Source organism: Monodelphis domestica, chromosome 8 (genome assembly GCF_027887165.1).
Source record: "Monodelphis domestica isolate mMonDom1 chromosome 8, mMonDom1.pri, whole genome shotgun sequence".
Lineage (NCBI taxonomy): Eukaryota > Metazoa > Chordata > Mammalia > Didelphimorphia > Didelphidae > Monodelphis > Monodelphis domestica.
In genome coordinates, this window is record NC_077234.1 from 169,148,673 (window position 1) to 169,163,960 (window position 15,288).

Genomic DNA, 15,288 nt, shown 5'->3' on the forward strand with positions numbered 1-15,288 from the left:
AAGGAACCTTTGTGGGAGAATTGACAAGGATAAAAAGACAGCATGCTGCTTAGTGAGAACTGTTTCAAGCTAATATTTATGCTGTAACATCAAGGACTTAGCTTACCTCTAACAAAAGTATACTAATGCCTCTTACAAGGCATATCATACCTTAGTTTGCCCCTGGCAGCTAGATTGAAATCCCCAGTCCTTTAATGCCCTAGGAGCATTAATATTAATAAATATTAATCTTGGTCGGAGTTGTCTTAGATTTAGCTTACTGGTTTGTGTCCATTGTGTGTCCATCACTCTGCTGTAAAATCATGTGGTTTTTAAATTGAGATTTCAAACAAAGAATGTAATATTCTGGTCAAATTTGTAAAGAATTCAGTTTTATGTTAACCTGTTTGTAATATCTGCCTGATATTTTGTTTCTTTGCTAGTTTTAAAAACATGTAGATGGGATTCAGCTAGTTTAGGAGTGTTTATTTCTGCTGTATGAGGGTAAAATCCGGAAGGTGAATTTCTACGTTTTCCCAATATGTAATATTATCGTTTCTTTAGTATTAAGATTTGAAAGGGGTGTGTATGAGAGAGAGAGAGAGAGAGACATCGTGTCTGAAGTTACGTATGTCTACAAAGCACTTTAAAGACATACCTGCTGAAATTCAGCTTACTCAGGTATTTATATCTGTTTGGCCCCAAATGTAATGAGTGTATATCTGCTCTTGCTCCAAACAGCATACTAGCATGATGCATTTTTTCCATTGTATTTTATTTCATTGTTTAATTTATTTTTTTAGAATATTTTTCCATGGTTACATGATTCATATTTCACCCACCCATCCTTCCTTCCCACCTCCCAGAACTGACAAGCACTTCCACTGGTTTATCCATGTTTTATTACTCAAAAGCTCTTTCCATATTATTCATATTTGTAATAGAGTGATCTTTCCAAAGCCCCAATCCCAAATCATATACCCATATAACCAAGTAATAAATCCATGTTTTACTTCTGTGTTTCTACTCCCATAGTTCTTTCTCTAGATGTGGAGAGCATTCTTTTTCACATTTCCATGTCATTTTAGTCCCATTTTAGTGTTGCTTTGAAAATCTTGACTGTAGACTCTGGAAATTCAGCAAGTAGTGTTGTGTTGAAAATTTGCTTGAATTTTTCCAAAAATTCATAATCTGTGCTGAATCTGAATTTGTTTGCCCAGAGCAACACCGTCCCTGGCTGACACAAATGTATCATTGTAGTCAGCAGTTTATCCAGAAAGTAATGATGGTACACCACATCAGTGGCTAAAATGAAATCGTAATAGTAAGATGAGTTGGGGAAGTTCAGTTCAAGATCTTCCCCCCACACTAGTTCTCTCACTTCAGGTTGATGCACTGTAGATTTGTGGGTATTTTTTAAAATGTTGTATTGAAGGTTTCCTAGCACATCAGGAAGATCAGTTGCAGTGACATGTGCTCCTAAGAAAGAAAAAAACGTCAGCAATTACCAGGTAATGTTTTGGGGTCTATTGGGCACCATAATATGATCAATTATATTAGACATTCTGGAGGAGATACAAAGGAAATAAAAGTTTAGGTTTATTTTGTTTTGTTTTTTTTAAACCCTCACCTTCCACCTTAGAATCAATACTGGTTCCAAGGCAAAAAAGAGGTAAGGACTAGGCAATGGAGGTTAAGTGACTTGCCCAGGGTCACACAACTAGAAGTGTCTGAGAGGTCAGATTTGAACCCAGGACCTCCCATCTCTAGGCCTGGCTCTCAATCCACTGAGCCACCCAGCTGCCCCCTCTCAGTAAGTTTTATCTAAAATGGGGAGGTTAGAACATAACCAGGCTTAGTCATATACTCACAAACATAAGATTATTTTACTCATAGACTGTGTTCAGTATTTCATTAATGTCTTTGTATGGTGTCTCTATAATTTTGTTTTTTCCTGCACCTTAGTTATTATTCACATCACATTTTCTTACCCAAAGCCTTAGCACTTCCTTAACTTAATTGAAATAGGAATTCTAGAATTCCTACAGTTTTACAACAATTTTATTTTTAGAAGAGCTATAAAATAATTTAACGTACTCACCTAATAGACTAGCCACAATCGAGACAAGACCTGGTCCAGCCCCAATTTCAATTGCTGTGGCATCTTGGAACTTGAGTTCTTCACTATGTTGTTCCAAATATTGGCACAAAGCTACAGCCTAAGAAATAGTAAAATATTGCGGTTAGACACAACCAAGGGATTGGCGATCAGAGTTCTAGCCTTAGTTAGCTATGGAAGAAAGCCATTCCTAGGTCCCGGTTTCTTCATCACAATAGAGTTGGACTTCCTCCAAGATCCTTACCCAATTTAAAACCTGTGAACCTAGGAAATTATGTGGGCTTCAGCCTTCTCGTGTGTTTTAAAAAAAAAGATTTTGAGTAAATGGATCTTAAATACCCTTTCCGGTTCCAAATGGTCTCAAGTATGGAATCCAGAAGTTCTTTTGCTTATAGAATCTAGCAGCTACTGATACACAGGACTACAGGATTGTAATCTTAGAACTTGAGGGGATTTTGATTTAGCTAGTCCGTCCCTGCACGCACACTCCAATTTTACGGGCGAGCCAACCAAAGTATGGATAGTAACTTGGTGAAAAGGCACAGAGGGATTAAAGGGCAAAAGTAGAATTCAGACCTAGGCCTTCTGACTCCAAATTTGGTATGCTATTAAAGATTTAAATGGCAGCATTGAATTATAATAGCTTGGAAATGAAGACAGCAAAGAAATCTGTAATATCCTGTATGATACTACTAGTATTTTAAAGTCTCCAAGGATTTAAAGGGGTCTGTGGCCCTACACTATCACATTCCCTTGACTCCTGCTGAATAAATAAATTGTTGCAGTAAATGAAAGTAATTCACTTTGGCTGATTGTAGCCACTCCCTACTTGTTCTAATCCTTTTACTGTAAAACTTTTTTGAATAACTTTCCTTCTGATACATTATTTGAATTGAAATGGATAGAGGGCAGCTAGGTGAGAGACAGGAAGTTGTGGGTTCAAATCTAGCCTCAGACTCTTCCTAACTGTATGACCCTGGGCAAGTCACTTAACCTCCATTGCCTAGCCCTTACCTCTTTTCTGCCTTGGAACCAATGCACAGTATTGATTCTAAGGTGGAAGGGAAGGGTTAAAAAGAAAAAGTCAGAATGAATATAGAAGCTCTGCTTTTTTCCCCCTTTAATGGTCATTTAGTAACCATATATAAATTGGTCCATATGGGACTTTTCCAGGCCCTCTGCCCCTCCAAAAAATATTTCTTATTTGTGTTTATACAGAGTAGAGACACGTCCATGTAGGGAGGAGTATATATACTAGACTGTGTCAGAAAATCTGGATTCTAATCCCAGTTTTGAAATTTTAACAACTATGTAAAATCTAGCAAGTCATTTTAAGCTCTTTGAGCCCCAGCTTCTTCATGTGTCCAGGGTAAATAGTAATATTTACACCACCAATTCATGAGATTATTGTGAAGATCACTTCGTCTTTATATTAATGTAAGCTATTATTGGGGATTTCAATGGAGATCGATACCTTTGAGGTTTCTTTTTACAAGAATAAAGAGGCTTGCAAGGAGGGATATGGGAGGGAAATGCTGAGATTTGAACATAAATTATCTTTTAGACGCATCAGGATTGCGTCAAGCAACAGCTTGAACCCTCTGTGAGGCCATGTGACAAAGCAGACAAGAGGCTGGCCTCGGAGTCAGGAAGAGCCATTTTGAGTGTTGCTGTGCCTTGTAGAGGGAGCATCCTTGCCCCAGGCATCCTCTCCCCCAAGGAGAGCGCTGCTCTTAAAAGCCCTTTCTCTACATTCTAGCTTCTGTGAGCAAATGTGAAGTGTTTACTAAGTGCTGTGGCTACAAATACAGAAGTGCTGACTTGGTACAAAATAATCGAGAAATGTGGAGAGGGAGGACGTCCTTTCTCTCACCCCTCACTCGCCATCCCCAAAATAACGACTTGGGGAAGGTCACGCTAATAACTAGGGAAGATAAGCAGAACTCCTTGGAGGGGCGGCGCTTGAGCCTCTCAAGGAGAGAGAAGTAGCGAGAAGGTATCTCGGGTACAGACGACCCACCAACCACCAAAGGTGCAGAGATGAGAGGCGGAATGCTGTGATAGGCAAAAAACAGTTCAATTTAAAGAGTGAAGCGCGTGTGAGCCAGCGATGTATAATCAAAAGGAAGCGTAGAGTCAGATGGGGGAGGCTGTTCATTTAAAGAGGAGCCTGGATTTTAAAGGCCTTTTGGCCCCATTTACTTTCAAGATTTTGTGTGACTCGGATGGAATTATCTTCCAGTTTGACCTCTGACATGACCAAGACTCTTTCATAGTGTATTTTTACCGAATGATCCATGTTACAGTTTTTATTTACATGGAACAGTATCCTGGTATAAAAAAGGTCATAACGTATACCAGTGTTTTTCCTCTCCAGAGTGTTAGGGGTATTCAGTTTCAATTATATAGATCTGTGCTGTTCTTTGTATTATGGTGCGAATTGTATCACATAGCTGACAACAGGTTGGAGCTGGGGCGTGGAAGCAGTTTTCCTCCCAAAGTATCAACACTTGTCTTTGCCACAAGCTTCTTGTAAAACTGAACTGAACTAATACATCAAAACACACAAGTTTAGAGGAAAAACAACTCTATTTGGAGTCAGAGTTTGAACTGGGTTCAAACACCAGCTTTAAATCTACTACCTCACCGGGCAAGTCACTTAATTGTTTCTTCATTCATAAAATGAGGAGGACCTTTAAAGTTCTTTCCAACTCAAAATTGTGACCTTTCCCAGAGAAGAATTTAGAAATTTGAATTGGAAGGATCCTTCTCTTAGGGTTCTTAGGAGACCAAAGCACCCATATGTGGGCCAAAGTTTATTATTACAAATGCTTCTAGGCATTCTTATCTCCACATTCTCAAGTTTTCTGACAGAGTGAATAGATTCTTTTCTGCTACAAAGAACCTTTGAAATAAAGACATTCTGGCCTACATGGCCTTGGTAGCATAGTGGCTAGCATGTGGTAAATACTTAATAAATTCTTATTTTCTTCCCCATAGATATAGATACATCTATAGATAAATAGATACTTGATACATAAACATATATGTAAATATGTATGACAAATATAGTGACTTTACAGTTCAAAAATTTTTAATCATAAAATTTACAATTAACTTACACCTGGCCACACTACAGCTCCATAGCTCTCTATTGATTCTTGAATAATAATATTCTTCCCTGCATATGAATAATATTCCTTAGTATAACTGGAATAATTTATAGGAAGAAATTTCTGGGGACTTGGAACAGAAGAGGATCCTTCATCATTGAAATCTGTGGGTAAGAAAATAAAATGTATTTTATTTATTTGCAATAATGCAGTAAAATTATTATAATAGAATTTTTTTTTAAATTAACTCTTTATAGGTAGGGGAATGCTAAGTAATTCCAGACTTAAAACCAGATTTAATCATAAAGTCTCTATAGCTATGTTGGTAAAATAGCTATGTATATGAATATGCAGATATGCAAAAATCCAGGCAATCCCAAAAGATCTCTCAGATCTCTGCCTAACACCATTAATTCTCTTTCCAATATTTATATGATTTCAAGCTGCTAAATATTCCATGATGATCACTAATGATGTATGGACAAGTTTACAAAGCAAAAGAATTCAAATGAAAGTAGTCCTAAATAGAAAGGAGCAGTGTTAATATGTTCATTACTCTTGGCCATACTTAAACTAAAGATAATAATAATAACAATTTATATTAATGTAGAACTTTATAGTTTGAAAAGCACTTTACAAATATTGTAGTAAGAGGTTTTTATGTCTTCTTGTCAGGTGGAGAATGAATATATTTTTCAAATTCACCCAACTAGAAGTATCTACTGAAAAATCACCCAATCTTGGTTCCAATCTAGATGATTTCTTTTAAACTATTTTACCATTAAATATTGCTTCCTGAGTATTAGAAACAAAAATAGCTATTAAACATAATATTCAAATTGAATGTAAGAAAGTCATTTATAACTCACTTTGTGCCAAGTACTAATGCTAAGGAAACAATTTTTTAAAAAGTGTGACATTCCTTGATCTCAAAGAGGTCTTAGCCCAATTGAGGAAGATAACCCATTAAAGAAATGTCTGAATGTCCTAAGGGTTCTGTAGTAAGGCCAAGGACATTTTAGGTTATATCAGATGACATCAGTCAGATGACACCCTCACCCCACCTCCCATGAATTGTTCTTTTGTCACACACAAATGCCATTAAAGAAAAATTACAAAAACTGGAACCCCTGTAATAAAATATTAAAATGTCATCCAAGTCCTGAAAAAGGTTACAAGTATACCTACCATGCTAATTATACAAACTTTCAAATCATAAACTAAATGCCCAGTGTATGTATTCAACAGGAAATGTTACCTTTTCTGTTGTCTTGGCATTCTCCTGTAACATGGGAATGAACAACATTTTCCTGTAACTTGGGAATTGATTCATTTTCTTGGGACTTGACTTGATCCTCTATTTTTACTGTTTCTTCAAGAAACACAGGAGGTGTAGTGGAACTTGAACACATATCCATAATCTGACCAAATGAGAAGGGAAATATCCAGGCAAGAAGCTGAAACAAAGCACAAATCAAGCACATGTTTTAGACCTTGAGATTTGGCCTTTTTCTGGGGGTTCCAAGTTACAGATCTATGAAGCTTAGGTAACAGTACCATTTCTTATTCCAGACTTTCATTCTTGTCATTTTTGATTAATCTAATCACTCTTGCTAGAACTTGCCTATCTATAGATGGAGGCACCATTCCTCAGAGCACAATCATGGTTGATGAATTCTTTCTTAGTCATCACTTTGTATCTGCATCTCTGCCTTGTTTCACCTCCTTGGAATAAGATGCCTCTCCCAGGAAAAGCACATCACTTCTAATCTCATCATTACACTTCTAGCTTAAGCATTGGGTAACATCTCCCTCAGCTTCATCTCCTTTCTGGAGTGTGAAAGGTAGAGGACTAAACTCCCAAAGTCTTCCTATATAGAGGGGGGATAGTGGACATTGAGGTCACTCCAACTGGCATCTGCAGCTCCTGATTTCAACTCCATGGAACCATTTTCCCTGCACTCAATATCCCCTCGATTTCCATACCTTCCCACCTCCTCTACCGAATCCCCTCCACGTGTTGTCTTTCCCACTGTAAGCTCCTTACCATAATACCTGGCATGTACTAGGTGCTTAATAAAATATGTACTGAATCATCAGTTGGAATTTCTGTCAAAATATATGCTACCCTTGGTCACATCAATTTCCTTCTGACCACACTATCTTTTATTGTGTTTTGCAAAATCAGTTCTGGTGGCAGTATCAGCAATATTAATAGCTTTTTGGTGTGTAATTGGAGAGTTAATAGCATCTGACACCACTAAAATAATAGTGATGCCCTACTCATACAGGTGGGAGACTCAGATCTACCCCACTGGTTTCAAGCAATTTTATCAGTCATTCTTAGGACCACTCTTCAAATGTAAGGATCAAATTTTCAACAGGCTAGTGAGAAAACAGTCTTCTGGGATTAAAAGAATACTTTTCCTATTTAGTCCTCTCTGGCTAGAAATGTTTAACAAATGGCTGATAGCAGTTTTCCTGATCAGATTCTAGGCAGACAGAAAGAGCTGGGGAATCTGCTTAAAAAGGATGCAACATAACCCATTTCAAAATGCTAAGCAAAGACAGAATGGAGAATTGCAGAAAATATGGTTCATATCCTGAGGGCAGGAAGCAACTACACCTTCCTCATCTTGAAGTTTTTTTATATCACACTTGTGATTTAATTCACATAGGAAACTCTGTCTACCAATGTAGATCAGCAATTGCTCTACTAAATATAATTTTAGAGAGTTGCCTGAGAGATCAAATGATTTGTCCAGTGATACAACGTGCATCAGGATTTGAACTCAGATCTTCCAGATTCCAAGGCTAATTAATCTCTGCCTGCCATTCTGCCTCATCTTATATTTAACGGCTCTAAAAATGTTGCCAAATTAACAAAACATTTGGATTACCTGTGAGATTACTTTTTTAAATGATAATGATAAAAAAAAGCAACTATAGTCACTCACCAGAGGACAGATTTTATGTGTTTGTATTTTCATTTCAAAAAATACATGTGGCTGATGGGACATTTGAGGCGCAGACCAGAAGAAAAGCATCTTCCTATATAAAAGTGAACACTATGTTCATTAACACGCAAGATTATTCAGTTGTGCAATCCAGGATAAATTCAGCCTGACTTGTGAATCCATGGTGAGCCTTGTGTGAACCTACAGACATAAGTCTTCAAACCACTTATTTAGAAGTGGGACAGTTCATCTTTCCCTGCTGGAGATCCCCTGTAGAGGACATGGGCTGTTCTCTATATGGTGGCTTCCGACATGGAGGTGGTGCAGTTAATAAAACACTGGACCTGAAGTGAGGAAGATTGGATTTCAAGAATGGAACTTCACATTTAGACCTAGATCCTGTGGGCAAGTCACTTAACCCCTCTGCCCTCAGTTTTCTCATCCATAAAATGGGGATGATAACACCTGCTTCCCAGAGTTTATTGTTGTTGGGCTCAAATGAGATAATATTTATAAAGTGCTTAGCACAGTGCCTGGCACATAGTAAGTACTCTATAAATGTTAACTAGTAGTAGTAGCAATGAAAACACCTACCTCCCAAGGTGATTGTAAGGTTCAAGTGAAATAGTATTTGTAAAGCACTTGGCATTGCTGTAAGCTCTCTATAAATGCTTAAATCTCTTTCTTCCTTCCCTAGACTTCAATTTCCTTATCTGCAAAAATAAGAGGATCAGACTAGATGATTGTTAAGAAGGTCCCTTCTACCATGAAGCCTTTCGCCTATGATATGCTCCAATCTAAGGTATCTAATGCGTGTGATGTAGCTCATGATCTTGACCAAGAGTACTGAATTAGGAAGCAGAGAACCTACATTTGGATCCCTGCTCTCTTACTACCTTTGTGATCTTGGGTAACTTCTCAGGGTTTCACCCCTCATCCATAACGTGATATTGGGAAAAAGTAAGGAAGAAAGCATGTAAGTGCCTATTATATATCAGGCACTATTCTAAGAGGTTTACAGATATTACCTGGTGTCATCATAACAGCTTGTCCAGGATTAAATAATCTCAGGACAGATTTGAACTCAGGTCTTCTTGACACCTGATCCAGTCCTTTACCCACTACACTACCAAGTTAGATCTAAGTTGGACAAAGTGGTCTATCAGAGGCTGAATTTGGAATAAAAGATTTTGATTAAAATCTATCATCTATTACATATTAAGTATGATGTTGGACAAGTCACTTAACTTCTGGCTAGATTTCACTTTTCTCATCTAAAACACAAGGCATTAGTCCAGATCTCTGATGGTTCTTTCTTATGCTAAATCTATCGTCTTCTCATTTAATAAAACAAATTCCTACTTCATATGTGCAAAGCAAGATGCTAAGCACTGGTGATATGAAGATAAAAGTAACAGTCTCAGTTTCTTTCAATCCAGTGAAACCATTTTATTTAAGCTTCTTTTGTTAGGCTCGTCCATGCAAGAGCTTCAGATCCTTGATCCTTTGAAAGGAAAATGGATGATGCCTCCGCTATATTTCTATGAACAGCTTGGACGAGGCAGCAATGTATATTCTTGACACCACCTTTCCTAACTCAGCAGTGAAGCAAACCGCCCAGATCATCCTGTTCAGAATAGTTGTCCAGATAAGGGGCATCATTGCTACAGAGTACAAAGGCAGGCTTCCTGCCAAGAGGAAGCTTGCCGAGTCTGGCACTGGCATAGCTACTCCTGGAGCTCAGCTTCTGACTGACATTTGACTCTGGCCGAGCCTCTTGTCATTTTCTTATGAGGAAGAGGAAGAGATGTGGCCAGAGGAGAGCTTCAAGTTCATTTCTGACAGCTTTTGGTGTTCTCCCAGATTAGCCAGTATTGGGGGTATCCACAGAGCTTTCTTCCTCCCTGCTGGGGTGAGCAATGTCAGCTATTTGGTATATTCAAGAAAGAAGAAGAAGAAGAAGAAGGGACGGACACCATCCATCCCAGAGAGTGCTGGTTATCCTTTTAAGTCCCTTGTCTTCTTACTGTAATTCTAAGACAGAAGAGCAGCGAGCACTCACACAGCTCTGAAGTATCTGAGACCAAATTTGAACGCAGCTCTCCCGACTCCAAGGCTGGCACTCTACCCACTGTTTGCTGGCTGCTCCGTGTGTGGCTCAGCCCTCGCCTTACCTGCTATTTGCCACTGAAGTGAGCAGATTGGGACAGTGAAATGTTCTCGAAGGTTTACCTAATATTGATTTTACTGTATCTGTTTAACCCTATAGGGGCGCTCTTGGTGATGACAGTGTTTTTCCCTCTCTAGGTTACTAAGCAGGTGCCAGAATTAGCCTTCAGCGATGCTGAAATCGCCTCGTCGGTGGTCCCCAGCTTCTAGGCTTTCCCCTCTCAAATCCATTGTCCACAGAACTGCCCAAGTACATTTCCTATCGCTCTGCTCTGACCAAGTCACTCCAATGCTCGCCAAGATCAGTGGCGATTACCCCTCAGATCAAGCACAGACTCGCCATTCCACATTTAAAGGCCTCCTTGGCTTGACTCCAGCCTTCTATTACTCTCCTTCCCACACCACATCACCAGGGCAAACTGGCCTTCTCTCTGTTCTTTCCCAATGACCGCCCAGCTCCCATTTTCACGCTATCGCCCTGTCTTCCATCACTAGAATGCTGTCCTTCCTCCCCTGTCTCTCAGCCCCACTTGCCTTTAAAACTCAGTTCAGAACTTCTACAGAAAGCTTTTCTTCATTGCCACCAGCAGCTAGCGCCCACCCAAAGGAACCTAGTGTATTTTGTATACTTGTGCATGTTTTCTACCCCAACATGATGTTCAGCTCCTTGAGCATGAGAACTTTTATATTTTTGTCATTATATCCCCAAGACTTTGCACCTAGAGGGTGCTTGAGAAATGCTTTTTTTTTTTTTAACCCTTACCTTCCATCTTGGAATCAATACTACGTATTGGTTCCAAGGCAGAAGAACGGTAAGGGTTAGGCAATGGGGGTTAAGTGACTTGCCCAGGGTCATACAGCTAGGAAGTGTCTGAGGTCACTTTTGAACCCAGGACCTCCCATCTCTAGGCCTGGCTCTCAATCCACTGAGCCACCTAGCTACTCCTGAGAAATGCTTGCTAATCAATAACTGCCAGACTTTATACAAGATACAACATAGAAGAACACAACAGCAGAGTTAGAAGGGACTTCAGAAGTCCATGCCTGAGCAATAATCACCTCCAAACATCTCTAAAAAGTGTTCATGAAGCCATTATTCGAAGATCTTGAGTTGTAAGGAGCTAGTTGCATCTTAAGACAACTCATTCCACTTTTGGACAACTCTAAATGTTAGGAAATATTTGCGGTGGCGAGGTGGCATATGGATAGATAGAGCATCAGGCTGGAGTAAAAAAGATGAGTTCAAATCTAGGCTCAGACACTTTCTATCTGTGTGACCCTTGGAATGTCACTCAATCTGTTTGCCTCAGTTTGCTAATCTATAAAATGAGCTGGAGAAGGACATGGCAAATCATTCCTGTATTTCTGCCAAGAAAACACAGAAAAAAGGGGTCACAACAAATCAGACATGTACAAAATGACTAGATAACCACAAGTGTTAGAAAATTGCTCCTTAAATAGAGTTGCAGTCTCACTCTTTACCACTTCCCATCACAACTTCTAGATCATGCCCTCTGATAGCATGCAAAAGAAGTCTAATATTTTTATCAACTGATAGTCCTTTGCAGACTTAGGAACTGAGGGTTTCTAGTTGGAAGAAACCTCAAATATGTAGTCCCACTTGCTCATCTTTTGGCTTAGGAAATTGAAACCTAGAGAGATTAATTAATTACCTAGAGTAACATAGGAAGTAAGTAGTATTTTTAAATTGATGAAGTAGATTTTTTTAACCCAAATGAAAATTTTTATATTTCCCTCTTAAATTTAATCTTTTTTACAATTCATCATCTTTGCCTGTCAGAATCTTTTCTGAATACGGTTTATGTTATCTGCAGATTTGACACGTATACAAACTTTGTCTTCCTCCAAATTATTGACATAAAATATTGAATGGAATTAAGCTAAAGACATTGCCTAGACCACTACAGAAAGCAGTGGTTTCTCTTCAGGTTGACAATTCTTGAGTCTGAGCCATTCAACTATTCCCAAATCTACCTAAGGACATTGGAAAACATTAAGAAAACCTACCAAGAAGAGTACCCCATCAAGAAGCCCTGCACAAGTGAAGAAGGCAACTGTCTATACCAACCCTGTAGCTTACAAAGAAAAAACTAGCAATCTTTTTTAAAAAAACACTGCCCCACCTTTTACTCTTACTTGGTATAGATATGATTGTAGAAGAGATAGATTTTTGAAGGGCAAGCCAAAAAGGTGCTAAAATTAATGAAAATCTATCATCTAGCCCTCAGTCTCAGTGTTGCCCATAAGCATGTCATAAGATTAGGTTCTGTCAGTTTGTAAACTGAATAACTTGATGAGGAAAAAATGTGCCATACCCAGACAGACTGAGGAACCTTTCCTTCAGCAATAAAACCTGGTTTTTTATTTTTTGTTTGTTTTTTCTATGATGTAGCAAAGGTGGTATATAACTCAACAATTTATATAGAAATAATATATTACATATTATGTAAAACAACATTCTAACTTCACATCACCAAAAAAAGAAATAGATTGCTTTAAAAACATTTTTAAAAATATGTTAACATTATCAGACATGTCAACTGATTATCCAGTCCATTACCCTTCACTATTCAGATCATGTTTAATTTAAGAAGAGAATTTTTTTTCTTCCCTGGTACTTCATTTCCTCTTCTCTCATTGCATTCCTTTCCCACCTCCCAAAATTCTTTCTTCTATAGTTTCAGAGGACAAATTTTTGAACCTTGCTCCAGGAAGGGGTTAATCAAGTAGATCGATCATTTGTTTAAATTCGTAAAATGCCATATCCAAGTCTTTGGAGTTAATTTAACTTCTAACAAGTATACATTCCCCCATCTTCTTTCCATGGCCCCTCTCCCTGCTTTTTGAGATGAGTCAAACATAATTATCTCATCCAATCACAAGAGGACTCTTCAGAAAATGCACACACATTCTTCGATTGCATTGCAAGGAAGACAAGACAGAAGGAACGACTCCCTTCCCTATCATATTCAATGACGTGAAATTTATTTTCCATTTCCAAAGCCAGGTGCACCTTACTAAGCAGCCGAAAAGCAGCTGAGAAAAGAGCCCCTGACCCTCCCTGTGCTCAGTATTAGTCCCACATCATCAGCTTACAAGGTCAGTTTCAGCGTTGAGCAGCCTCGATCTGAAAAGTATTCCAAAAGTGAGTTCGTTAGTGCTTACAACACTCATTCAAGCTGTTAGTTTCAAGAGCTGTTGCTATTACCTTTGCTCAGAACAAGCTGCAAGTTGCCTTTACATCCTCCAATCCCCCCCGCACTGGATTTTATAGAGATCTGCTCCTCAAAAGAATTAGTTCCTGCACAAAAGCCAGCCAGTGGGAGTTCGTTCTATTTAGGGTAGCATTACCCACCGGCTCTTACGGGGAAGTTACTATGTTACACTTCTTAACGCAGCCCTTGCAATGCAAATGAAACTCTCTCTCCCAAGTCCCAGAAAAGGAATTGTTCTCCCAGTTGGTGAGATTGGGTTGGAAAAGCATCTTGGGGATGTTCGCTTGGAATGGGACTTTGGGGGGAGGGAGAAGAGAGTAGGGAAGACCTGCCAGCTCTCAGACACTATCCTGTGGCTGAAAAGGAAGACTAAGCCCAAGGCTTTAGTAAAAACACTCTGGGTGAGGAAACCAGAGATAACCCAGTAAGGATAGTATGGGCAGAAACCCACAAGATTACAGTAGAATGCCCAGGTAAAGGGACACGAGAGAGAGCAAGGCTTGAAATTGAGAATGAGGTGTCTGGGGGAGATAGCAGAGAACAAGAAATTGGGCAGATTCGTCCTGAAAAAAAAAAATAACTGAAGCCCCTGCAATTATTTTGTGGCAAATGAGAGGCAATCTTTTGCAGTGTTTCTTCATTTAAGAAAAGAAAGGATGGAAGCCTAATAAATATGGAAGTTTGCATTTTTGATAATGATTATATGTATATACATATATGTGAAGTTTATTTACTGAATATTTCTAATTTTGGAATTATACGATCCTGAAGTTAGTTTTACTTTTAGAAATATAAAATCCTACATCTTCTTTCCTTAGCCCCTCTCCCTGATTTCTTTCTTTCATATCTTTTCCCCCCAATTGTATGCTCCTTACCTAGACAGTCAGATATGTTTCTCTGTGTTATATTTTCTGAAGCCAAGCACTGTACTTAATAAGTAGCAAATAACCATTAATTCTGTTTTATTTTTGTTTTTTAGTGCTAAAACATCTCTTCTATTATTAGTGCTTGCAGTTCCGCTCTCCATCCACTAGGTGCCAGCCATACTTGTCACCATCATGAAAGAAGTGTTTCCTGTCCTGGGCTTGCTTGCTTTTAAAATAGAGCAAAAATGTCATTTGGGAAAAATATTACACACACATGCATATGGTTAAATAATTTCATGGGTATGTGCCTTCATTTGCATGTGTGTTCTCTCCTTCAGCACAGGTTATGCACGCCCATAGGTACCTTTTATTCAGTGTGATTCTTGCCCATGTTCCCTAATAGATGTTCCATTCAGGATTTAGCCAACATTCCACAGGCCTTCTTCTAGGTCTTTTGTATTTCACTGGGACAAGTGAGCACCCTTAATGGCCATTAATGCTCCTTTTCCTGGATAAATGCAATCATAGAGATAATTCTGTTTAGTGAGCTTCTGCTTTCTAGCATTGGGTGGTATAAAGATATATATATATATATAACCTTTGGAAAAATATATATACATATATATAGACTTTGAAAAAAGTTTTATTGATTTATTTTTATTTATATTGATTGTTTTTATTTAATTGTTTTAACTGATTTGTATTATTTATTTTACTTTTATATCACAAACACTTATGAATTACTCCTTTTTGATGAGAAAGTAAAAGTTAAGTAAAATTAATATCACGATCGCATCTGTACATGCATACATTTGCACATCTATACTCTTCTCATACTCTTTTTTAAAT

General features: G+C 38.4%; 1 protein-coding gene across 1 annotated transcript; it reads right to left on the reverse strand.

The window, feature by feature from the left end:
* Window positions 1-719: 719 nt before the first annotated feature.
* Window positions 720-13,706, reverse strand: METTL21C (methyltransferase 21C, AARS1 lysine). The gene is made up of 5 exons (XM_001376445.4): window positions 13,567-13,706; window positions 6,470-6,668; window positions 5,221-5,375; window positions 2,081-2,198; window positions 720-1,458 (listed from the first exon to the last, which is right to left on the reverse strand). Exons 2-5 carry the CDS (start codon window positions 6,627-6,629, stop codon window positions 1,064-1,066), a joined length of 828 nt encoding a protein of 275 aa, XP_001376482.3. The 5' UTR covers window positions 6,630-6,668; window positions 13,567-13,706; the 3' UTR covers window positions 720-1,063.
* Between the last annotated feature and the right edge of the window lie 1,582 nt (window positions 13,707-15,288).

Coding starts and splice junctions, on each gene's coding strand:
- METTL21C (XM_001376445.4), bottom strand. CDS start 6,629: ATGGATATGTGTTCAAGTTCCACTACACCTCCTGTGTTTCTTGAAGAA. Junction 5,376..6,469: donor ATGCCAAGACAACAGAAAAG/GTAACATTTCCT, acceptor TCTTACCCACAG/ATTTCAATGATGAAGGATCC. Junction 2,199..5,220: donor GAGCTGTAGTGTGGCCAGGT/GTAAGTTAATTG, acceptor ACTATTTCTTAG/GCTGTAGCTTTGTGCCAATA.